The following is a 23,140-nucleotide window of genomic DNA, read 5'->3' as shown; positions in this document are numbered from 1 at the left end:
TTGTCTAGGCTACTCAAACTCTAGAATGTGATCTCTCAGTCAGTCACGCCGTAAAGCCATATCTTGTATTGGATCAGTTTGAATGAGTTGATGGGCGATTGGCTGATTGGCTGCTGACTGGCTGACTGGCTGATTGATTGATTGATTGATTTAGTCGATTGATATCATCTGCGCAGCCCCTGCCGGCAAACAATCTACGCAACAACTGCCAACAATGTGTCAGACATCGGACACAGACTCGCAGCAGATCCCGCCAATCGAGATCGGCTCATTTATTGCCCTACGGCCCGATAAGAGCGAGTTTATCGGCAGTGCCAGCGGTGTCTTCTTTGCCAACACTGTCTTCAGGGCCTTTGCAACAGCAACGACGGGCTCCGGCGGTTCTGCCACCAAGCGCTCTCAGGGGGATGTCGATGGCCTCGGAGCCACAGCGACCCCGGATCCTGGGTCTGCCCATGAATATGTCATGGCAGAGGAGAAGGCCCAGGAGGAAGCCGCTGGAGACGATGGCCTGGGAGTCGGTGCTGTGGGTGCAGAAGATGCCAACAAGAGCCCAGGGGCACGATCCTATGGTATTGCGGCTCCTGGATTAGGAATCCCCCCTCCTCCAGCCGTTGCTAAACGGCTCTTGGTGGAATACTTTAGACGATGGCATCCCTTTCTTCCCTTTCTTCACGGGCCTACGTTCTTTGAAAAGGTGAACCAGTTCTACGAGCCAGGGGGTTCTCCAGCAGAGCCGATGAGCCGACGCAACAAGGTGTACCAGGCCATCATTTTCCAATGCGTGTTCAACATTGCAGACTCCAATCACAATCAAAAGGAAGAACGAGAACTGCCTGAAGAATCTCGCATCAAGTCTGCCGTTGCGCTTACGAGCTTGCTTGGCGTCCTCTCTAGCGGCCATGATATACCCTCCTTGCAGGCTCTCCTGGCAGTGGAACTGTATCTGATGACACAGATGTCTTTACGAGCGGCTTCAACAGTTCACGGAGCGATGACGCGCATTCTATACCACTGCGGTCTGCACAGATGCCCCTTTCGATATGTCCAGCTGCCACGGGATATCTGCGACATGAGAAAGCGAATCTTTTGGTCAGCGTATGTGATTGATCGACACTTGAGCCAAGTACTTGGACACCCCTTGGCTCTCAACGATGAAGAGATAGATGTCTGCTTGCCTGGAGCGCCAGAGGTGCATAATCCAGCCAAGCCTTTCCAGAACATCCCGGCATCGCGCCCCTCGGCAACAGAGGAAGATATTCAAGCTTATCCGGTTGATCATCCAACCTTTGCATCTATGTCTTCTGCTGGGGACCTTACTGACGGCAGCACCGTTGGGACGCAGGAAGGCAACATAAATACAGACCAGCTTGTGTATCGGCCACAAAACTTGGGCGAATCCATACTTGGCTTCCTAGTGACCTATTCGCGACTGCTCGGGCAGGCACTCGACCTCTTCCACAAGTCTATACACAGCCGATCTATAACATGGGACAAGGTGCTGGAGATGACTTCGAAGATCCACGCTTGGTGGAACACGCTTCCACCCTCGTTCCAGGGAGAGGGACTTACATCCATCTTTGTAGAGCCGCAGTCTCACCACGGCCCTCCCTTTGCGATTTTATACCATCAGCTCATTCTCATCATGAACCGACCATTCTTGTCTCTCCCGACGAATAGAACAGATTTCCAGTTTAGCCTGCAGACTGCGGTGAATGCCAGCCGAGCTATCGTTAAGAAGCTTAAGCTGCGGCAAGGGGATTCGCCTCTGGTGGCTTGGCCGGGAATGCTGTCGGCGGCGTGGATGGCTGGCTTGGTCATCGCGTACGCCGGGCTATTGAAGCTCTATCCAATGGAGAAGACGGTGCTGTATGTTTGATACTTTTGCCGTTGAAATACTCATTTACAATATGACTGTGGCTACTCGATTAGCCAACTATCTAGCTAACTTTGTGTATCATAGGGATCTCAACTGTGCAATACGACTCCTTGGCATGATGAGCCGAAACTGGAGCAGTGCTCACCACTGCCGTGTGACGCTAAAGATGCTACTCGACAGGTTAACGTCGAAGCCATTCATGGAAAAAATCAATCCAGCACTTGCAGCTGATCCATCACTCAGCATCTTGACTGACTGGAGCCAACCTGTGTTTTCAACATACCAGAATCTCCTCGAGAGCAGTCGCAGCAAGCGACGGCGCATGGATCAGAATAATAATAACAACAACAACAACAATAACATTAACAACAACAACGGTGTCAACATGAATAACAATAGCAACAATAATTTTATGGGAAGTTCCTTGAACGGATATCCCGCCAGCCACTTCATAGGTCCAGACACGGCGTTCATGGGCGGCGATAATCTGTGGGACTACCCGAGCTTCCAGCCCGTTTTGGAGTACACAGGACCGGATTTCGGATTCGACGCAGACCAATTCTCCCAACAAGGAGAGTGGGAGCGGTTCCTGAGCGAGAATATGAACCCGGAATCATCGGGGCTGCTGTTCAACAACATCGGGTGGGACAACTATGTTCAAAATTTAGAAGACAGGTTAAATATGTAAGGATATGTAAGGATGTAAGTGATGCCGTGTTCTTCTTTTTAAATTTTACCTGTATTACTTATTATTATTCTTGTTATTATTCTTATTTCATACCATCTTTACCGTACATGGATTACGCTGTGAATATGGATCAGGGATGAGATTGACCAGTATTTCTACATGAACTTCATCCAAGCATAGGTATGTATTTCGTTAATGGCATGGGAGCGATTTCGAAATCAGCAATATTATATACATCTGAAAAGCACGCGTAATATATAACCAATGGCTACGTAGTACAAGGTTTAATAGTTGTACATATCTTTGTTTCTGTTGTCTTTTAAAAAATAATAACATACCTTACCATACAAACTGCCGTCTAAAATCCTGAGACAAATCAAAAACCTCGCCTGATGGCGCCATGTCCCTCGCAAACATCGTGCCAGAGCCCAATATTGGCTCCGCAGCAGTTGGAAGAGCAGTCGGTATGGGCTCCATTGACCGTGGCGGAAATGCTTCGGTGCTGGCTCTCGAGCTCGCCTCGGCTAGGCTCTTTGGCAGCGGATCTGGTGGGACAGGAAATGTTTCAAACGGCGTCACATCCGCTTCTTCATGGCCCGTCCCGTTGATGGCGATGCTGCCAGTGTGGTTATCGATGAGGCTACCAGCGTGATTAATAGTGTTGTGCCCGAGGACTTCGCCTGCCCAGCGCTTCACATCGTCTGCCGTATTTAGGGGGAAGTTGTCCCAGTGGGCAATTGTGCCCGTCTTCTTGGCCTCTATTCGCCCTGCGGCGTCGGTAGTTGTGGTTGTGGTGGCTGCCATGTTTACAACATCCGTCCTCCTGCTCGGCTCACGCTTGAACGCATCTTGCAGAACGTTGTCGTTTGATACTTGAAGCAGCTGCAGAAGTACAGTCTCGGTAACTGCGAGGCGCTGCTCGAGCGCCTCAATGTAACCCTTTGCAGGGCCGCTGAGAATCAATTCAAGATCAGCTTTGGTGGTCGTTGCCGAGGCTGACTTGTGGCTAGAGAGAATCCTGCATCTTACCGCTTGTATAGCTTCGGCCACACGCATTCCCGTTTCATGTCACGACATCGCGAACAGGTTGGCCTGCAGAAGGACTCAGTCAGTCAAATTGCCACAGGTCAAATTAGAGAGAAGCCGTCTCCATAGTACGCAAAGAGGCTCGATTCTCATTCATACCTTTTTTCATCGCACTGCAGTGGTTTAGTTTGATTATAGATTAGCAAATCTGAGGTTCAAGATAACGGCTCTGTCACTTCACCCCCTTCAACCAATCTCTCACCTTCTGCTTTCGAGATCTGCACCCATCGCAGGCTGCGCGGCCACGGACCGGAGCCATATGTGAGTCTTTGCCGTAGGTGGGGCCGAAAGTTGACGATGGCTCTTTGCTTCAACTCATGATCCCGCGCGGCGGATTCGTTCGTCTTTGGTGGTCTCCAGCCGTAAAGGAGGGGCGGCGCGGGGGCGGTATACGGAGCAGAGATGGATCCTTTTTGTCTTGATTTCCTGAAGAAGTATAAGACCGTTGCAATGATGTGTGAGATTGAGATTGAGATTGAGATTGAGAAGCAGTCGATTGGATTGGCAGCAACTCGGCACAAGGGGATCCGTGGCAGCGGCTAAAAGATGTGCCGATGGCCTGAGCCGGCACCGAAAAAGTTACATCACCGTGACAGCGGCTTTGCTTTTTGGCTGCCGGTGTATAGTTGGAAGGGGCGATACTATGATCCGATGAGCAAGAGCACCTGCTCCTGGCGAAAAGAAGGAAGAAGAAGAAGAAGAAGAAGAAGGAAAAGATCAGACTTGTCATCTTTCATCTTTCATCCTTCATCCTTCATTCTTTTTCTTTTATTCCTTTTCTTCTTCTCGGCAGAGAAGCAAGGCTCTTATGCCTGCAGCAAACACCCCGCGGCGGGTCTCTCTTGTCTTTAACACATCACGTCTCTCCAATTCCTACTCTCTATCCAGACATATGGAAATTCTAGGTAAAGTGCATGCATACACCATGCATGTTATGCCTACGTACCAAGTACTGCTACTAACTGATGGCCCCTTCTCTTATAGGCTCGGCATCGTCGCCTACGACGTCAAAAAAGAGCCAAGCTTTCCGTAAAGTGTAAGTGGTGCAGAAGAACGGGTGGAACGGCTATGTCGATACGCTATTTCCATGCGCTATTCTGAGCTACTGATCCCCCCTCGTCAAAGCTCGGCACCTGGATCCAGCGGATTTAGAGCATACAGCTCCATTCATTTGTAAGGGGTGTGGCGCCCTCCATGTGCTGCATACTCGTGCCATCACCTCCTATATCAAGCTGTGCTACCCTTCCTGAATGCCAAGATATGTGTGATATTCCTTGCAATCAGCATTTTGTTTTTTGAGTCCAACACTTCCATAATTGCCATCCATCACCTACCGTCAAAATGACTGTTCCCAGCTCCCTCTTCCCCTCCTCGTTTACTCCCTTCACGGTTCAAACACAGTCCTCTCCTCCCATCTCCATCTACGGAATCCGATCGGTCGACTCGTCTTCTTCGCTCCCGCCCCTCCTCCTCCTCCATGGATATCCAGAATCTCACCTTATGTGGCATCTTGTCGCTCCTCATCTCACCTCCCACTACTCCCTTGTGCTAATGGACCTCCGCGGCTATGGTGCTTCATCCAAGCCTGCCAATAACACCGAGCTCTACGCCAAGAGCCATATGGCCCAGGACTGCATTTCTGTCATGGACAGTCTCGGATTTGCCAACCAGCCCTTTTATGTATGCGCCCATGATCGTGGAGCCCGTGTCGCCCACAAGCTCCTCGTGGATCATCCTACCCGCGTGCGCAAAGCCATTCTCCTCGACATATGTCCTACCCTGGCCATGTATAATTCTCCAAATCCCGAATTTCCCAAAGCCTACTTTCACTGGTACTTCCTCATCCAGCCATATCCTCTTCCTGAGACGCTTATCAGCGGTGCTCCGCGCCAGCTCACCGAGATGTTCCTGGGAGTTGGGAAGCATCTGCTCTTCCACAAGGACGTTCTGGAAGAGTACATCAAGAGCATGGAGGATAAGGATTATGTCCACTCCACATGTCAGGACTACCGTGCGAGTGCTACGCATGACCTTGATGAAGCGAGAGAGGATCTCGATAAGGGAAGGCTAATTCAGTCGCCGATCAGAGTGCTGGTGGGCAAGAAAGGCGTTGTCAGTCGGCTGTTCGACGTGGAGAAGGAATGGAGAAAAGTTACGGCAGATGGTGTACCAGTCGAAGTCGAGCATGTTGAAGCTGGTCACTACATTCCGGAACAGGTTCCGGATATTGTTGTCTCTAACATTCTCGCGTTTTTGAAGTAACAGCAGGAAAATGAAGAGAGGATATATGATATGTCGTTATCCCCGTCGCAGTTGAATTTTCACGGCATATAAGGAAGAATGAAGATGAGCAAGAAGCATCAAGATACCATGTTTAATTCTAATACATCTATCTCATTAGGTATATTGTTATCGCAAAAACGCCGCTTTCAACGGCAAATCCCCCCTCTTCGTCTGAGAATCAAAAAAAGCAAATCCTTCTTGGCCCTCCTTCTAGTAATTTGCAAAAAGAATTGGGCAAGCTGCCCAAGCGTGCGCATTCCCAAAAATGCTTTCCGTGGTGCGCCCCGCTCGAAAATGATTTCAGTTAAAAGCAATAATAAAGTCAAAACAGAGAGAAAAAAGAAAAGAAAAACTGCAAAACCGAGAAAAGGGCCAATCCAGAATCAGACAAAAAAGTGTTTGAAAGAAGAAGAAAAAGAAGATAAAAGTAGAACAACGAAGAATCAAGTTCCGCCTTAATGATGCTTTTACAGCCCATTTCTGCTGGTTCTTCCAAATGCCCTGTATCCATCGTGTCCAAACCAAAAACGCCGTCAACCTTTGAACTATGGTTTTTTTGTTCCCTTCTCAGCATTGAAGTCCTTCGCTTCCAGCCGTTAACCGAAATATGCTCGCCAATCTAGCTGTTCCCCTCGTCCCTCGCGTCTCCCCGCCTGTCCCGTTCAAATCTTCGGACTTGTTGGTGCAGGGCCGTGATGTCACCTGGCCGTCGATTATTATACACAATATACATTAATAGCCAAAAGAGGCCACGAAAGCATTAAAATTGTAAGTTTAAAAAAAAAATTGGGGGATGAATCTCTCATAAGCCGCTTTGCGTATCGTTGTTTCGTTTTCGTCTGTGTTTTTTTTTTTCTAGTTCTCGATGATGGTAGTCGTAGAGAGACGCTTGGTAGCCTCGGATCCTGAGCTGCTCATGGTATCCAGGGCCAAGGATTGCACCGAATAGCGGAGGGGCTTGGTTCCATCCTCCTGGTCATGGGGCGTGTGAGGCTCATCGGTAGACTCACGGTGTCCCGGCTCGAATTCGCTGCCATCGTCATCGACCTCGGAAGGGGGAGCTGTATCGAAGCTCGTATCAGCAACGGATGCCTCCTCTTCCTTTTCTGCAGGTGCATCTTTGTTTGTCGATACATCCTTTTCGGTGGACGCATCAATCTCCATTGGTTCATCAACCTCCTTGGGAGCATCAACCTCCTTGGGAGCATCAACCGCCATGGGAGCATCAATTTCCTCGGGAGCATCAACCTCTTTGGGAGAATCAACCGCCATAGGAGTGTCAACCTCCTTGGGAGTATCAATCCCCGTTGGAACAATGACGGGAGCTTCGATTACCTGAGCCATGCTTGGGTGACGGCTATGAGATGCCTCCACCTGTGCCTCTCCGTGGGGGACCGGAACAACGCCGCCTCCAAGGCGTGACCAGAACATTTGCTCTCTCAGACGCACGCTTTCTTCCCACGCTGCCTTCTCATTTTCGTCGTCATCGGCGCGCCAGTATCCATCTTTAATCATTCGAAGGAATCCGATAAACTGGCAAGTGGATCGTACACGGACGGTGCAATAGCTGCAAAGAGGATACCGTTGGGCAGAGTCAGCCTCGCTCACGCGGAAACGGTAGTTGCGCAGGTGCTCTACATCCTTGCGAGATTCACCGCACAGAGCGCAAGGGTAAAACTGCGGCTTCGGGACAGGAAGGAAGCCGGATGACGTCGTCGGCACTGGGATAGGCTCTACTACTAGCGAACCGTCGGCCACGGCGGCCAGGACAGTACGACGAGCTAGCCATGACAGTCCAGGCGCGGCATCAAGGCGCAGTGTTGGCTCGATATCTTCAGTCAAGGTGCGCTTGTAGAAGCGAGTCTCCTTGAGATGAGGGATCGTTGTAGCTGTTGAGCCATTGGCATTAGGAGACTGTGGTGTGCTATTATTGTTGCTTGAAAAGCCACCCAATGATGAAGTAGACCCGTTAGAAACATGTACACTAGAAGTTGAGCCGCCAAGTCCAATGAACCCGCCAACAGAGCCACCAGAAACGCGGCTTCCCGAGCGCTGATGAGACAGGTGAGCAAGCGCGATGAAGTCTTCATATGCGGCAAGGTCGGTTCGCAAGACTGGCTGGATAAGATGGGTGTAGCTGGTGGGAGGAGCCGGGGTGTGTTGGGTTTCGGTAGAGTGTCCGGAAGGAGAGGGTGCCGGCTTCTCGGCGAGCATGTGGTCTTCGTCCTTGGAATCGAAGCCAGGAGTTGAGGGTGTTGTGTTGTTAGTCTGGTCGTCACGCTCCATCATCATGGTCTCCATGACCAGTTTCAGTTCAGATAGCTGCTCCTGTTGCGACTTGAGAAGGCTCTCGGAATCGGCGAGCTGAGATTTGAGCTGGTCGTTTTTCTTCTGTAACATGTCATGCTGGAACTGAGCGTCTTCCTTGGCCGCAATGACCATTTTATTTGCCTCCTCAAACAGGGCCGTCGTGAGATTTTCCAGCTCTTGCTCAATCTTTCGCTTCTCTTTTTCTGTTTCTAACCGGCCCTTGGTCTCTTCAGAAAGCTTCTGTTGGATGACTTTCTTCTCGGCCAGCCAGTCTCTACGCTCACTCTCTAGCGTAGTTTTGCGAATCCAGACATCACCGGCCATCATTTCGCGCTGAGAGGCCACCTGAGCCTCCAGCTCGCGAATGCGCCCGTGGGCAGCGTCTAGCTCATGGCGGGTTGCTGACAATGTATCATCAAGCGCAGTTTGATGGTTGATGGCGTGAATGAGCTTCGTGCTGAGCGTAGCAACTTCATCGCTGAGGTCGGGATGTTGGGAAGTAGTCGAGAAGCCGTCGTCGTCGTCGTGGCCGATGCCCAAGTGGGAGGTCGAGGGCCTGGCGCCGTTGATAGACGAGCTGGCGGTTCGCATTCGGGGATCGGGGAGGGTGCTCATCTCACTGCTGGAGAAGTAGGATGAGGCCTTTGACGCCAGTGAAATGATGGGCAGTTGCGAAACCGATGGTGATTTGGGCGGTGGTCGAGGCCCATATGATGATGTGTCGTCGACAGATGCGGGAGTTGTTGATATTGACCGCAGATGGCTAAGAGATCGTGCTGAGGAGGGGAAATGCTGAGACCAGCCGGCGACGTGGATAAAGCTGAAGGATAAGTTAGTGGGCGATTCCATGGTTTCTTCGCATCGTCTTAAGAACGAGTCATTTGTGCCGCAAGATAAGCTCAAGATTCAGGACGCGGTTGGAATGTGGAAGCATAAAATTAAATAAAGTGAAATCAAACTCAAAACAAGAATATCAAAAAATTAAATTCAGATACCGGTCGGGACGTCGGAATCAAGCGATGCAGGCGGGAACAAGAGTGGAGGTGCGGGAAAGAGGGAGCATGCATGCAGGTATGACGTACGAATCCATAGTTGCAGCTTCCTCGAAGCAAAGGCTGAGTGAGCCGGGTCTTTCCTTCCTCACTCAATCGCCGCTATTTCGCGAGCGATGCCGTCACTGGTATCAATCACTGTCGGTGTTTTCCGTATTTCGAGTTCGTTTCGTCGCTGTCGCTGATCGCAGAAGAGGATAAAGAAGAAACCCCAAAGGCCCTCTGGTAGAGGATGGCGCAAGAGAGGATAGATGTTGGAGGATGAGGATGAGGAGTTGGGAAATTGACGAGTAAAAAATAGAGTAGAATACGGCTGAGAAAGCAGCAAGCAAAGAGTCCAGCACTAGCCTGCCGCTGGCCGCAATCGGATTAATAAAAGGCTGTAAAGGATGCAAAGTATGGTATAAGCGAATAGGTGTAGTACTAGTAGTCCTGGAGGTAAAGGATGTACTATGCAGGTATCGAAAAGAAAAAGAAGTCAAAAGGAGTGCTGAAAGGGAACAAAGAGAGTTCGCAGGGAAAAAGGCGCCAAGCGTATGTGGCGCTGAACGCGCGCAGAACGATTTTGCGGATACCCGAATGGGGAATACTAAAAAGCGAGAGGCTGATCTGATGGAGAGACCTGACAGAGCGTCGAGCAGAGTGAGGGAGGGATTCTGAGACTGGCAAGACCAGAAAGAAAGAAAAAATCAAGGAACAAAGAGAGCTAAGACGGCGTTGTCGGATGCCGGACTACGGAGCTGGTAATAAAGGAGGTCGGTCGGAAAAAGGAAGCGCGGCACACGGTCGAGAAGATTTGGCAGCGCACAAGCCAAGGATGTGCAATAAAAACGGGCGAGGGAAAGGGTGCCGAAAAAGGGTCTAGGGCGTGTATACGAGTACGACGCCGCCGTGCTGCTGCTGCTGCTGCTGCAACGCTTCTCGTCTTTCTCGCTTGGTCTTTGATATTCGGTGGATGGTGCGTCTTTCTTTGTTGGATCGCAAGAGGTCGATATTGAATTTGTTGAGCCGCACGCGAATCGTGGTGTTGTACAGTAGTAGTAGTAGTGGTAGTAGATGGGAGGAGTAAGACTGATCGATGGATGGGAAGCGTACAAAGCCTTCTTGTGAGGGGTGCTGTGCTTGGCCCATGAGGGAGGGAAGCGGGCGACGAATAGCCTCTCTTTCGCTCAGCCCGTTGTCAAATGGCGTCTTTTTCTTTGCGCGGCAGGCAAAAAGATGGCCCCAAGCTTGGCTTCTCGCGCAAGCCGCACTGGGCTACTTTGCAGGTACTAGTCGTACCTAGTCTGGAGAAGTTGGGTGCTAGCTCCTGCGATGGTGCCAGTCGAGAAGCAAGGAGAGCCGGCAGCGCCACGCTCAAGCCTCGTTTTCCCCCAATGGAGCGGGTTTTGGACCAGGCCTGGTGGCGGAGCGTCACTCGGCAGAATTCGATGCCCCGGCTCGACTCTCGTTGCGCATCTGTTGATGCCGTGCCGAAAATGAGGAGAAAGACGACGAGAGAACAGGGGTTGCTGATGATGTGAGATGGAGAGGGGGAAAATTGATTGATAGAATAAGGTCTGGTACCGAGTAAGTCGACTGGTTAGCTGGAGGAAAGCATGAAGCAGTTCGTGTTATCCGGGTGCTAGTAGCGCCGTGGAATAGGTATTGCCATGATGATGCTGATGGCCGACTAGACTAGGTATGAATCGAATAGGTTGGTTGATGCAATGCCCAGTGCATACGTACTACGTCAAATGGAATCAGGCGGCCCAGCCGATCTGGAGGTTCCCTCGTCACTAAAACTTGGTTGGCCTCTCTTCTGCTCGTTGCCCTGCGCGGTTCTTTTATCGCCAAGGGCACTTTTGGCCTAGCCGGTGGGGAACTTGATGCAGCAGCACAGCTCCACGAGGCACATGGATGGGCGTCGTACATAGATAGCCGGGGCAGGTGGAACAAAAAGGCGAGTCAAGGTTGGAGCAAGGGCCCCAGCTGCTGTGGCCTGTGACGTGACAGCTGCGGCGTTGGAGGCTGTATGGCTGTATGTACGTACGTATTTATGTTGTGTGGTATGTGCAGTACAGTACAGTATGGATGCTGTATGTTGCAGAGTGGATGGAAGTACAGCATGAAGCCATCGCCAGCGAAAAGAAGAAAGGGCAGTTGGTGATGGCTGATTTGATACCTGAGGAGGCAAGAGAGGAGTGACATGCAAAGGTACCTGCAGCCGCTAGCGCCTTTGCTGAGCAGCCCGTCCGATAACCCTAACCCTGATTGGGTAGTATTTTCCTTTTTATGGAATTGCAGCGTACAGCGGCTGGGACCTTTTCCTCGCTCAACTCGTGTCTCTCAGCTCGATCTTGTGCTCTCTTGCAGTCTCTCGGGTCTCCTCTTGTCCAAAACTGTCCAACACGCAGCACTGTACACAAAACAGCCAATGACGGAGACCTGACGCTGCGGCGCTACCATCAACACGCAAGGGCCCGTACTGGGTACTTGGGGCAGTATCCTGTCAGGGCGGGCAGCGATCCGTATATGCGCATGTATCCTGTACCTGGCCAGTGCGCACGGTCTTGGAGCTGGTCTCGATCCTTTATTTCCTTTTTTCCCTTTTTTCCTTTTTATTTCCTCTTAGCATGTCACCATGACGGTTGATTATTGTTTATTTATTATTATTTATTTATTATTATTATTATTATTACTTTGGCGGCTAAAGAGGCCTGAGCTCCCAATTGCCGGCATCGTGCCTCGAAATCTACTTACGCATTCGTCGTCGTTTTTGATTTGAAATATATTGGCCAAAAAGCAGCGGCAGCTACCGCCCGGGTGACATTTCTGTGACTTCTTCCGACACTACGCTGTGCTACTGCACAAGAAGGTTCCTCACCTGCAGCCATTAACCAGGAGCGTCTCGCATGCAGCTGCTCGATACATGTCCAAACTCCGGGCTTCGCGCCAGGGACGCGGCTCCATCGCCCTACATACTGGTACATGACGCCTGTGCAGAAAACGGCCGGCTGCCTTGCTCCCCTACAGCGCCTACAGCGCATCCAGGCCCTGCAAAGGCGCGTCAGGTGTTCTCAGATGCAGGGGTCGCTGCTTGGGGCGCCTAGAGCGACCCATGGCGTGTGCCGTTAGCTTACTTGTGCATGTAGCCTCTCGCCTCCATACCAGTCAGCATCTGGGCCTCTTTTGCGTGCATCCTCGCCTTTGATAAAAGAGCCAATTGAGCCTTTGACTTGCTTCCGAGGCGTGCTTGAGGACCTGCTCCTTGCTTTGAATCAGGGGGCCACAGCAAAGACAAGAACAACGCATGAAACAACATACAACACGTCTTGTTTGCCAACAAGTCCATCACATCACTTCACATCACTGGCCCAGCCAATTAATTGATTTACCTTTCGTCACATCAATGAATATCACAAGCATCAATCAATAGCTGGCCCCCGCGCGCTCGCCACAGGCCCAACTATCGGCCCCCTCCAAAAAAAACAAAAACAAAAGTCCAACGCATCTACTGAAGCAATGCATCGATAAAGCCACTGCTACTCCGCAGAATCCTCCCGCTCGCCCACAGGTACCCGTATGCCGTTTGTTCATCCGCTAGAAGCAGGTGGTATTACGGCCTCCTCGCTCGTATTCCCAAGGGAAAAAGCAGCCAAGCGAGTGCCTTGTTTAGAGCGATTCTCTCTCTCTCTCTCTCTCCCCCTCTCTCTCTCTCTCTGCGCCATTGCAAATCCACTACCTGAAACTGACGAGGATCATCAGGCACAATTTGCGCGCGCCCCATCTCGGCGGCCTCGTATCACACTTCCCAATCCAGTGCATACGAGAGCGCGCTCGTAACCAAAATTCCATAAGTCCTCTGCATCGAGATATATGGAGCCGCCACAGATACACAAAGTACTGCAAATACTACCAGTTTGTCGGAACTAGTGTCAAACAACACGACTCTGTACTCCGTAATACCCCCCTACAGATGCAAAAAGATACCTTGCGTGCGACCTAGCCGCTTTCAAGCACACTTCGAAGGGACACGCACCACAGCCAAAAAGCGATATTCCCCAGATCTACTTGAAAAGTACCGAAAGGGGGATGTTTCGTACAGTACATACCAAACTGACGCTGCGCAATGTAAACGCGTCACCCTCGCCATCTGGCCTCTCTGCCTCCTAAGCGCTCAGAGAGAAGAAAAAAAGGCATTATACTTTCATACTGCGGCCGTCAAATAAAGATGAGCACAAATCAGTCTAGTCCTAAATCATGTTGCCATTTCCGTACCCCATACGGAGTACGCTTGATGATACATTTCTCTTTTCGTAACCTGCTAAACCAACCGATTCCGTCATCATTTCGTCTCTGTCGCCGGAAGTGCCGCCACATTACATTACCTAAGGCGGGATTACTACCTAGCCACCACCACGAGCCATGTGAATGCAATCAATATACTTGTTTAATAATGAGAAGAAGAAGAAGGGAGAGGGCAAAAAATCTGAGTAAAAAGAATGAGAAAGGAAAAAATGCTTCAAAGATGTAACAAGCAAAATTGTGATTTCAACTCAACATAGTGATGGCTTGTGCAGCCAATTGAATGCAGATAGATATCTGCATCACTACCCATCATTCATGAAATTCCTTACACTTTCTGATAATTAAACAAACACTCATAGCTTTTTCTCTTATAACTTCCGAGGTTCTAGTATTGGATCAGCAGCAACTGTCCACAGCATAAATGACAACGGATTTACTGAACATAGGCATATGTATATCTTTTCTTCAAACTCGGGCGAATATAATAATACTATTGGGTATATAATATAGGCTTGTAGCAAATATCATCCATGTTTAGAACAAGTTGATGGAATTAACGGGTGAGCACTTCTAGTACATGTTGTATCTCTGTATAATTACATGGTTGCAATCAATTTCTCGTTGTAGCGTTCAATTTCTCTCTGGCCAACATTGCTCTTCTCTTCCATCCTTCTCATCCATGCCATTTGTACAAATGAAAATGAATTGGGTATCTGAAACGACACGTATGTCTTCTCTAGGGAGAAATTACAGAGCTGGATTAAATATATAAGGGGGGGGGGGGGGGGGGGGAAGGAAAGAAAAATGTGAAAGAAAATAAATAAATGGCAATTTGTCATATGTACCGGTGAACTAAATAGTTCAATCTTCCCTCCAGTCTGCAAACTCTTGTTCGCCAAACGGGTTCCATTCTTGGCCGGGATAACTAGTCGCACTCATTTTGGGCATCTCGTCCTCAGGCTCGTAGAATATCTTCTCCTCTTGCGACGCCAGCCTAATGGCTCGCTTGCGTGCTTCTTCGGTGTCCTCCAATTCTGCTAACACGGTATTAGATCGCTTCACGTTTGCCTGCGTAGCTGCACCCGCTGAGCTTTCTGCCTGTTCGTTCGACATGGTTCGAGATATAGTAGGTTGCACGCCGTTTTCTATCTTCCTAGGTGTGGCAGAATAAAGGTCATCCTCTTCTAGCTGCTGAGCCTTTTCTATATCTATGCCAAGGCTTGAAGGTCGAGTCGACTCAGCAGTCTTATCTGACTTTGTTTCAGGCTTCAAATCCGGCTTCTGATCGGCTCCAACCGACACAGCTGGACTTCGTGAGGCAGATCGAACACCATCTACAACAGGAAGATTTTCTCTCTCAGATGGCTGTGGACTGGCCGAATGCGATTTCCCCAGATTGCTGCCTAAATCACTGGGAGGTCGTGGTAGTCCAACTCTGCTGTTCTGGCTACCCTGGGAATTATGTCTATTATGCTGGGTATTTAGCGAGCTAGAACTCTGAGAATGAAAGTAGTCGGACCGAGGGTCGGATGGAAATCTCATATGAAGAGGTCTCTCATGAGGCAAAGGTGCCGAAACTGGGCCCTGAACCATTGGAGGTGACTGCTGGCCACCGTGATATTGAGCTGGCTGAGGCTGAGGCTGATGATGATGCTGATAACTCATGGGTGGAGGGTGGGCTCCCTGCCATTGCCGTTGCACATGTTGTTGAGGGTGAAGATGCGGATGCTGCTGTTGTTGCATATGCGGCTGTGGAGGAGCAAACTGACCATGCGGCAAGTGTTGTCGAAGACTTGGTTGATACGGTGATGGCACTATTCTACCCTCGCCATGCACTGCGGCATACCCTCTGGGAATTGGAACGCTTTCATACCGTGGTTCTGATGAGCGTGTTTGACCTTGCGGCGGCGCGCCTTGTTGCTGTAAATGTCCAGCGGGCATGGTCTTCGCCCTGGGAAGATTAGGGGGCTGTTGCATAGATGGTTGCAGGTACTGGTTAGCAGGAGGTCGTGGCCCTTGCACTTGTCCAGGCTGCGGCTGATATCCTTGCGGATGAGGCTGTGGGTTCGGGTGTTGAAGCTGCCTGGAGCTGGGAGACGGCTCAAGGCTCTGACTTTGGACAAGCTCCGGCTGCTTTGACGTTCGCCTGAGAGCCCCCAGCAGCTTGTTGCCCTTGATCTTCTCTCCCACAAGAGTCTTGCTCTGACTCTGCTGCTGCTGTAATTGCGGCGGCGGCTGCTGCTGCGGCTGTGTCTTTTGGGAGATTTGCTCTGTCACTCGATTCCTAAACCCCTTCCATCGTGATCCTTGGTTTTCTTTCTGTTGAGCTGAGCCATCTGGAGGTTGTGTCAATGCTCGTCCCGGTGAGACGGGAAGTCCTGGGAAGAGATTATGTGATCTAGATTGTTGGGTACTGTAGATTGGAGTCGATGCCTCTGAAGCGATGGAGGCGTTAGAGATGCTTACTGAGGGCGGGTATTGAGGCCGCTGCTGCAGTACTGGTTGGTTACCACCGACAGGAACAACTGATCCCTGGGCATGAAATTGCTGAAACTGCTGTCTCTGGTCTGGTGCTAGTGGAGGCCGCTGCTGGGACATGGGCCGCTGCTGAGAGGTAGGCCGCTGCTGAAATTCAGGTCGTTGAGATTCGGATTGTTGCTCAGATTCCAGTCGCTGCTGAGATATAGGCCGCTGTTGAGGCCCAGGCCCCTGCTGAAGTTCGGGTTCCTGTTGAGGTTCGGGTCGCTGCTGAGATATGGGTCGCTGTTGAGATATAGGTCGCGGCTCAGATTCAAGTCGCTCCTGAGATATAGGTCTCTGTTGAGATATAGGTAGCTGCTGAGGCTCGGGTAGAGCTTGAAACTCAGGCCTTTGCTGGGGTTCAGGCCGAACCTGAGACTGGGGAGTGGCCGGCGGCTCAGGGCTTTGGGTCTCTGACACCTTCACAGCGGCCAAAGCCGGCGAGTGCAGCTGCTGGTGCTCAGATGTCGGGGTTGCAACTTTGCTGGATACCTCCGACTTTGCAATCTGTGGCGAAGGTTCACGAGAAATTGCCGCCTCTTCTTCTTTGGTTTGATGCACAGAGCCTTCTTCTTGCTCAACAGACTTGGCGTCCGATTTTTCACGAAGTGAAGAGACGGATGGGAAAGAATGGATCGATGGTGGTAGATCCCTGGCAACAGCAGAATGGTTGATGGCGTCAGAATCCGCAGGTGCAGGAAGAGACGTCTCAGGAGGCGGCGTAATCAAAATCTCATTTCGCTCAGGAATGTGCTCCTCCGCCTTGGTATTAGACGAGATAGATATGTCCGGAGACACTGTTTGTGATCTCGAGATCTCTTCTTCGCTAACATTATCGTCCAATCCGCTGAGTTGGAGAGCTGCCATCTTTTCCTGGAAGATGAAATCCTGAAGCTTGGGAGTCTTTTCGTCCATCGAGTCCGCCTGGAGCCCCGGCGGCGCTTCCAAATCCTCTCCGCCGGCAACATCTTGGTCAATTTGTGGATTGTCCTGGGGCATTCCCTGTGCTGATTGATTAATCGTAGGCGGTGCCACCACTGCAGGAACTGCCCCCTCCTGGGCGCTCACAATATTGGACAGTGGAGAGACTGCTCTAGCTTGAGTGTTGATAAAGTTGTCAGGAGGAGCAGAGTGAAGTTGAGAATTGACAAGATGCTTTTGAGTAGGTTGTTCTTCACGACGGTAATCCTGGAATGACTCTTCGAATCCCAAGCTGGACATGGATTCCAGCGGGTCGGATGCAAAATCCAAAGATGGCAATTGCATAGGTGGTATCTGAATCGACGCTTGAGAGGTCTGTCTTTGTTCATCGCTCTGCTGGGATGTGGGAATTGCGCCTAATGAAGACCGATCTTGACGGGAGCGACCAAACAGGCCTGCAATGCCAGATACCTTGGCGATGTCGGATATCCTCCTCTTGTGCGGATTTGTTTCGCTACCAGGACCAGCAGCTTGCTCAAACGCGGAGTTTGCGGTAGACGAGCGAGAAAAGTTACCAGGACCTATCTTGAGGGGTGCGCCACCGAATAAAGACCGCTTCCGCTCCTCGTGAAAATCAGTGGGCACCTCACCTCCAGCTTGATTTCGGGGAGCCTGATCCGCCGATATAGGGCGGCCACTGAGCCCGAAGAAGCTGGCTCGTTTTCTCTTTCGATCCGAGGCATCCTCCGTTACCACGCTGCCTTCAGACATTTCATCTCCTCGCGGCTTAACGTCAGAAACAGAGCTCCGGCGTTCTCTAGAGGTTGCCCTCGCAAGTCGCGTTCCAATGTCTCTGAAGATGCCAGAATTTCTCCTACGGCCACGATCCTCAGCTGTCATGCCACTCGCAGGGCTTTCTGGCCCGCCCTGCTGCTGCTGCTGCTGCTGCTGTCGTGGACCAGCCGCCCCTTCTCTAGGCGGGCGGCCTTGTTGCATCTGGGGAGGAGGAAATCCTTGGCCTCGAATGTGCTGCTGCCGCGGGTCTTGCGCAGGGGATAGAGAAAATAAGTCTGGATAGCGCCGAGCAGATGATGGAGGCACGTCGCTCCTGAATCGCCCTGGAGGGCCTTGGGCGGGAGGCATTGGAGCAGCTGGATATTCTAAACCAAGCTCTTTGTCGTATGCGCTATAGGCAAACTGCTGTGCAATATCTGTGCCGGAACGCTTCTTGGTGACTTGAAGTGGCGCAGTCAAATGGCTTTCTTCTAGCTTCCACGAGCCTGTAGGCGGAGGTTTCTGAACTAAGCTACTCAGTATTGGCGCTGGCATTCCCGGAGGCACGTTGTGAGGGCCGATCTGGGCGAATTGAGGATTAGGTCCCCCAGGATATTGCTGCAGCTGCGACTGTTGCTGTTGTTGCTGTGGTTGCTGGTACTGGCGACCCGCATTAGGGGGCTGCCCCTGACTAAAGTTGACTGCCGTCGGCAGCGGTACCCCTTGCATTGGCTGAGGGGGAAGGGTTTTACTCGTATTCATCAACGCCTCTGCGGGAGCTGCAGCTGGCCTATCGAAGCCGCCGCCTGGACGCTGAGCAGGATGAACGCCATCATAGCCATCGGCGCCGGCAACAGCCCAGCCATTGGCACTATCGGCATTGTCATCCTCATCGTCCAGGGAGAAACGCTCGGTGGCCCGTCGAGCCTTGGGCTTGGGACCAAACGTTGAGCCTCTCCTGATAGGCGGCAGGCCGATGAAGGACGAGTTGCGTTGGGGCGTATCCGGGCCGCTCTGGGGCTGGTTTTGAGTTTGGGATTGGGTTGGTGGCTGCCAGGCTTGATGTTGGGGCGCATTAGCTTCGGCTGCAGCTCCGACTGCAGAGCCGATCGCAGCTCCGGGACCCGCGATGTCCTGCGTGGCCATGGCTCTGTGCGACAGGGACATTCGTTGGGCCTGGCTCTGCTCGCCTTGGTGTTGCACCACCACCCAGTCGTCCGGTGTCACCATGTCCAAGTTCACGTCCGACGCCCCCGGCTGGCCAGCGGGGAAGAAGCCCTCGCCGTGCTCTGCTGACGCATAAGCACCAGGCAGGAAGGAATTGGCGATTACTAATTCGTCCAATCTGACGCGCTCGTCGTCGTCGATGGATTCTTTTACCGGCGACACGTCCTGGTGTGGAATGTCGTTCTCGACGGTCCATGGAAAGGCCGATCCAGCCCCCGATGCGGCGTTCAAGGGTGAGATCGGGGACGGGTCGGGCAGCTGTGGCGGAGTCGTCTCAATAATCTCGACGCTGCTGGTATGTGGGGCAGGATCGTCCTGAGGTCTTGGCTCGAGACTGAAGCGCCATGTCGAGCGTCGGTGCGGTTTGTGGGGGACTGGATGGTCCGGCGGAATGGTATCGACCTAGTGAGAAGAAGAGAAGAGATTAATATTCATTCACCACATTATGACCAGTCAAGAAAAGGCAGTTCGTTTCATGGGCAGTGGCGGAGGAGGGTGTGACGGAGGGAGAATTATATGGGGAATGTTGGTGTGAAGAAGAAGCTTTCGGAAAAAAAAAAGGCAAATAAATATTGCCGTGTAATTCCTATCTCATATGCCATATGCCCGCGGTTCACACATCATGATGCCCAATTGTTGGTCTTTTTCTTTTCTTTTTTAGCCCCATATAAAGGGAAGGGCGGATACAGAGTATTCTAATCTCAGAGCATCATTCAAGAGAGCCGACATTGTATCCAGAAAGTAGTAAGAGAGAGTGGCAGAGTGAGTGAGAGCGAGAGAAGAATATTATTCCTGTCAAGGGAAGAAAATGAAGAGGAAAGAAGATTGGGCCCACTCACTGCGAGTAGGGTCTTAAAGAGAGAAAAATCAATCAATGAAATACCTTGTCCCCGCTTCCGCGCAGTTTGCTTTTGCCCTTGCTCAACAGTCCCTTGCCCATCTTCCCAGCTGAATGCATGAATTCCTTGCTCTTGTTGCCAATCTCTTTGCCCGAGTGACTGAGCGCGCTGCCGGACATCTGAGATGGCATCGACAATCCACCCAACCTGGAGCGAGCGCCGCCACCTCCGCCGCTTTGTGGCCCGGCTGTGCTGGGCGAGTGCTGGTGATAGGGCTGTTGACCGGAGGGCTGAGCTCCCGCCGGCAGAGCAGCATTGTTAGTTGATTGAGACGTCTGGCCGGGAACAGACTTGGACGCCGGGAGCTCAGGGTGCTCTGTGGACATGTGCACAAGCCAAGTGTCCAGGCCAGAGTCTCTGGCAGCCAAGATCTGGCGCGCCTCGCCATACTTGTCTATCCTCTCTGACGGCGTTGACAAAGCCATAATGTCCTTAAAGTTCATTGCTTTGGCCTGTGGGAGTGCCGCGTTGTGAACAGGGGTCTGTGGAGCGGGTACAGATGCTGCAGAAGTCGGTGAAGATATGGCCGGGTGAGATTCTGCAGGAGGTGGAGTTCCCGTCTCCAGACTGACGGATCCCTGGTCAACCAGTACCTTCTCATCCGCAATAGACAGGCATGACTGTTCACGGGCAGTGGTAGAAGGCTTATCACTGAGGACAGACACAGACACTGGAGAAGGAGGCTCTGGGAATGACGAATCATGCCCCAGGACAGACGTCTGAAGCGCCAGTGGTGCACCCACGCCAGATCCCGCTGGTGGTGCTTGCGACAGCTGGGATACAGGGCTATGGCTACGAGATTCGTTAGTCAAGTTCGTCACGGATGGCTCAAGCGGCTGGCCAGACGGCGCAGTAAGATGAAGCGCAGGAGCAGAGGAGCCATCATCTGCTGGCGGGGCTGGCAGAGGAGTAGGAGTCTGAGGCTGACCCGTGGGGGTGCGCTGCTCGTCCTCCCAAGAGAATCTTCGTCTGAGTGAAGACTGAGGCTCCTGAAGCTCCTGAGGCTCCTCTTTTCCTTCTCCTTGCTGCTGTCCCTGTACCGATTGCTGAGGCGGCTGTGGAGTGGCGAGAGTCTCATGTGGCGGTGCCGAAGCATCGTCCAAGCTTGCTGCAGCATCTGCCCAGTAGCTATCGTAGTCACCAAGTGTGTAGCTACTCTCTCTAACGGCACTCCGATCTCCCGCTGGATGCAGCTGAGGGCCGTCGCTGAAAGGCTTGACTTCAGCAGCGACCGCACCTGAAGGGCTGAGGGTCCGCATAATCTCGTCGCTGAGCACGTCATTCTCTTTCAGAGGACTATCTTTAACGGGAGATGATGTGCTGGTGCTGTAAGTCTGCATTCTTTGGAACAGCTGAGGATTTTCAACATCTGCCAAAGACTCTTCTCTGCCCGGCTGAAGAGGTTCTGTTGGAGTAATCTTCGTGCCTTGTGACTCAAACATGGGAACGGCAGTTCGGGGTTCGTGGGGGCTAGGGGTTCGCAAAGGAGGGATAGAAGGAATGTTTCTGCCAGGAAACAGATCAGAAGATTGAGAAAGAGGCGCACCGCCCGGTACCTCTGAGTGATCTTGGCCTTCAGTCGGTGGAGCGGTTTGACTATAGTCAATGGCTGGAGGGGCAGCTGCTGGACTGGCAGCCGGCTCTTCACCTCTGTCCGCTTGATTTTCATCAATGACACGCTCCTTTGGAAAATTGTTACTCGTAGACGATGAGAAGAGGTCTGCTCCAAAGGCAGACATGCGTGAAAGGTCTGGCAGCTTTGGACTAACAGACATTCGCCCACGGTCGATTTGAGACTCAGCAACGTCTGGAGAGATTTCCGGGACACCAGGCTGGTCAGCATGAGAGGAAGGCTCCTCGTCCCTTTCCCAGGTATCGCGTGTATCTTCCCTGACCAAAGGTTTTGGCGCGAATGCACCTTGATCGCTTCCAGCGGTGGTAGTTGGAGCGAGCGCTAAAGCCGCGTGATCTTCATTCTCGTCCGGAAGGCGACTGTAGTTATTGGGAGAGTAAATGACGGGAGGCGGTTGGTCTGCGGGTGGCGGGGATGCGGCGGGATTCTGAGGAGGTGTCGCGAAGCGATCACCAGCAACCGGAGGTGTAGACGTGGGCTTGACGGCCTGTTCAAAGCTGGGGGTGCGCGACACGTTGAAGCCGCCGGGCCCTTGTTGTTGCTGTTGTTGGACCTGCGAAGGCAGCTGAGCAATGCCGGCCAACGGCAGATTGCTACCATCGCCGTCACGGCCCTGCACAGACTGGGGTGATACTACATGAGGGCTGGCAATCGAGTCCGAGTTGCTGCGAACCGATAGGTCCGACACATCAGGCGATGCAACTGCAATGCGCGGAGACTCGCTGGCTGGTGGCACAGCGGGAGGCTGCGGAACTTGTGATCGCAACGACGGCAACGCACTCAAGCTCGAGGCTGGACTGGGCGTGTTGTGGCGAGAATGTAGCAGATCGGTGCCGGAAAAGGTGCGCAGCGAGGGGTTGATGGGGGGAGGAGGAGTTGCCGAGGAGTCATGATCAGGATCAGATTCTTCGTCGTATTCGTCAGCTCCCCAGTCGTCGCCGTCATAGTTTTGGACCTTAGCCTCAACCCATTTCCTGGTCTTATTGCGCTTAACATTGACCTGGTAGCTTGTAGACGGGGTCTCTGGGTTTCTGTAAGGCGAGGGCCAATGGTTAGTCTAAAAGCTGCGATGTGAGAAAATGGGGAGCAGCTCGTACAGAGAAGTCTGAGCTCGCCTCACTTGCTGGTTGTGCGAGCCCTCCATTGTGTCTTTGGACAGGATGCGAAAGCGTTCCTACTGTCTAGATCTAAGCTCTAAGCATGCTTCCTCAAACTGAAATAAAGAGCTGCAGAGGCCTGCCAGATAGGAATGGCTCCCTCCTCCAGGCGTATAGCTGGTAGGAGTGGTTTTGTGGCCAGCTGCTTGCTGTCCCTTTGAAAACCGCAGATACAGAAAACAAGACGACGAATAAATTGATTTATTTGCGGTTTTGCGAAAATTATCACTTCGAGCGGAGTAAGTCGTCGTCGGCAAGGGCTACACAGGAGAAAACAGCCCAGAAAAAAAAATATAACACGCCGACAAATAAGATGAATGGTTGATACAAAAAGCGAACAAGAGCGCCGCGATCAGATTCGTCACGATCTGGCGAGGATGAGGAGAGGAGGAAGGCGCGAATCCGATGGTGGCACTCTTGA

General features: G+C 51.8%; 5 protein-coding genes across 6 annotated transcripts; 2 read left to right on the top strand and 3 right to left on the bottom strand.

Moving 5' to 3' along the window:
- Nucleotides 1-53: 53 nt before the first annotated feature.
- On the top strand, nt 54-2,910 carry TrAFT101_000467 (uncharacterized protein). Of its 2 annotated transcripts, XM_024903254.2 has the most exons (2): nt 54-1,869; nt 1,964-2,910. In XM_024903254.2, the coding sequence occupies exons 1-2, from the start codon at nt 215-217 to the stop codon at nt 2,565-2,567; spliced, it is 2,259 nt and encodes a 752-aa protein (XP_024764669.1). In that variant the 5' UTR covers nt 54-214; the 3' UTR covers nt 2,568-2,910. The 2 variants fall into 2 exon arrangements, with proteins under 2 accessions (XP_024764669.1, XP_065982131.1); XM_066126034.1 differs by having other exon boundaries at nt 54-2,910.
- On the bottom strand, nt 2,770-4,138 carry TrAFT101_000466 (uncharacterized protein). Its single transcript, XM_024899198.2, has 4 exons — nt 3,856-4,138; nt 3,753-3,766; nt 3,597-3,659; nt 2,770-3,519 (listed from the first exon to the last, which is right to left on the bottom strand). The coding sequence occupies exons 1-4, from the start codon at nt 3,910-3,912 to the stop codon at nt 2,907-2,909; spliced, it is 747 nt and encodes a 248-aa protein (XP_024764668.1). The 5' UTR covers nt 3,913-4,138; the 3' UTR covers nt 2,770-2,906.
- A 357-nt stretch (nt 4,139-4,495) lies between these two features.
- On the top strand, nt 4,496-6,100 carry TrAFT101_000465 (uncharacterized protein). The gene is made up of 2 exons (XM_024905890.2): nt 4,496-4,558; nt 4,638-6,100. The coding sequence occupies exon 2, from the start codon at nt 4,995-4,997 to the stop codon at nt 5,913-5,915; it is 921 nt and encodes a 306-aa protein (XP_024764666.1). The 5' UTR covers nt 4,496-4,558; nt 4,638-4,994; the 3' UTR covers nt 5,916-6,100.
- TrAFT101_000464 (uncharacterized protein) lies at nt 5,717-10,946 on the bottom strand. The gene is made up of 2 exons (XM_024909354.2): nt 9,329-10,946; nt 5,717-9,066 (listed from the first exon to the last, which is right to left on the bottom strand). Exons 1-2 carry the CDS (start codon nt 9,334-9,336, stop codon nt 6,792-6,794), a joined length of 2,283 nt encoding a protein of 760 aa, XP_024764665.1. The 5' UTR covers nt 9,337-10,946; the 3' UTR covers nt 5,717-6,791.
- Nucleotides 10,947-14,060: 3,114 nt separating this feature from the next.
- On the bottom strand, nt 14,061-23,134 carry TrAFT101_000463 (uncharacterized protein). Its single transcript, XM_024907418.2, has 3 exons — nt 22,660-23,134; nt 19,914-22,593; nt 14,061-19,432 (listed from the first exon to the last, which is right to left on the bottom strand). Exons 1-3 carry the CDS (start codon nt 22,704-22,706, stop codon nt 14,450-14,452), a joined length of 7,710 nt encoding a protein of 2,569 aa, XP_024764663.1. The 5' UTR covers nt 22,707-23,134; the 3' UTR covers nt 14,061-14,449.
- Between the last annotated feature and the right edge of the window lie 6 nt (nt 23,135-23,140).

This window comes from Trichoderma asperellum, chromosome 1, assembly GCF_020647865.1.
Source record: "Trichoderma asperellum chromosome 1, complete sequence".
Classification (NCBI taxonomy): Eukaryota; Fungi; Ascomycota; class Sordariomycetes; order Hypocreales; family Hypocreaceae; genus Trichoderma; species Trichoderma asperellum.
Note: the sequence above shows the minus strand (reverse complement) of the source record. Positions and strands in the feature narration are given on the sequence as shown.

Bases quoted from the DNA above. Each gene is read 5' to 3' on its own strand.
- TrAFT101_000465 (XM_024905890.2), top strand. From the start codon at position 4,995: ATGACTGTTCCCAGCTCCCTCTTCCCCTCCTCGTTTACTCCCTTCACG.
- TrAFT101_000466 (XM_024899198.2), bottom strand. From the start codon at position 3,912: ATGGCTCCGGTCCGTGGCCGCGCAGCCTGCGATGGGTGCAGATCTCGA. The intron at 3,520-3,596 runs GTAAGATGCAGG...ATTGATTCTCAG, and splicing joins TGGCCGAAGCTATACAAGCG to CGGCCCTGCAAAGGGTTACA.
- TrAFT101_000467 (XM_024903254.2), top strand. From the start codon at position 215: ATGTGTCAGACATCGGACACAGACTCGCAGCAGATCCCGCCAATCGAG. The intron at 1,870-1,963 runs GTATGTTTGATA...TGTGTATCATAG, and splicing joins CCAATGGAGAAGACGGTGCT to GGATCTCAACTGTGCAATAC.
- TrAFT101_000463 (XM_024907418.2), bottom strand. From the start codon at position 22,706: ATGGAGGGCTCGCACAACCAGCAAGTGAGGCGAGCTCAGACTTCTCT. The intron at 22,594-22,659 runs GTACGAGCTGCT...CTCGCCTTACAG, and splicing joins AGGCGAGCTCAGACTTCTCT to AAACCCAGAGACCCCGTCTA. The intron at 19,433-19,913 runs GTATTTCATTGA...TCTTCTCACTAG, and splicing joins TGCGCGGAAGCGGGGACAAG to GTCGATACCATTCCGCCGGA.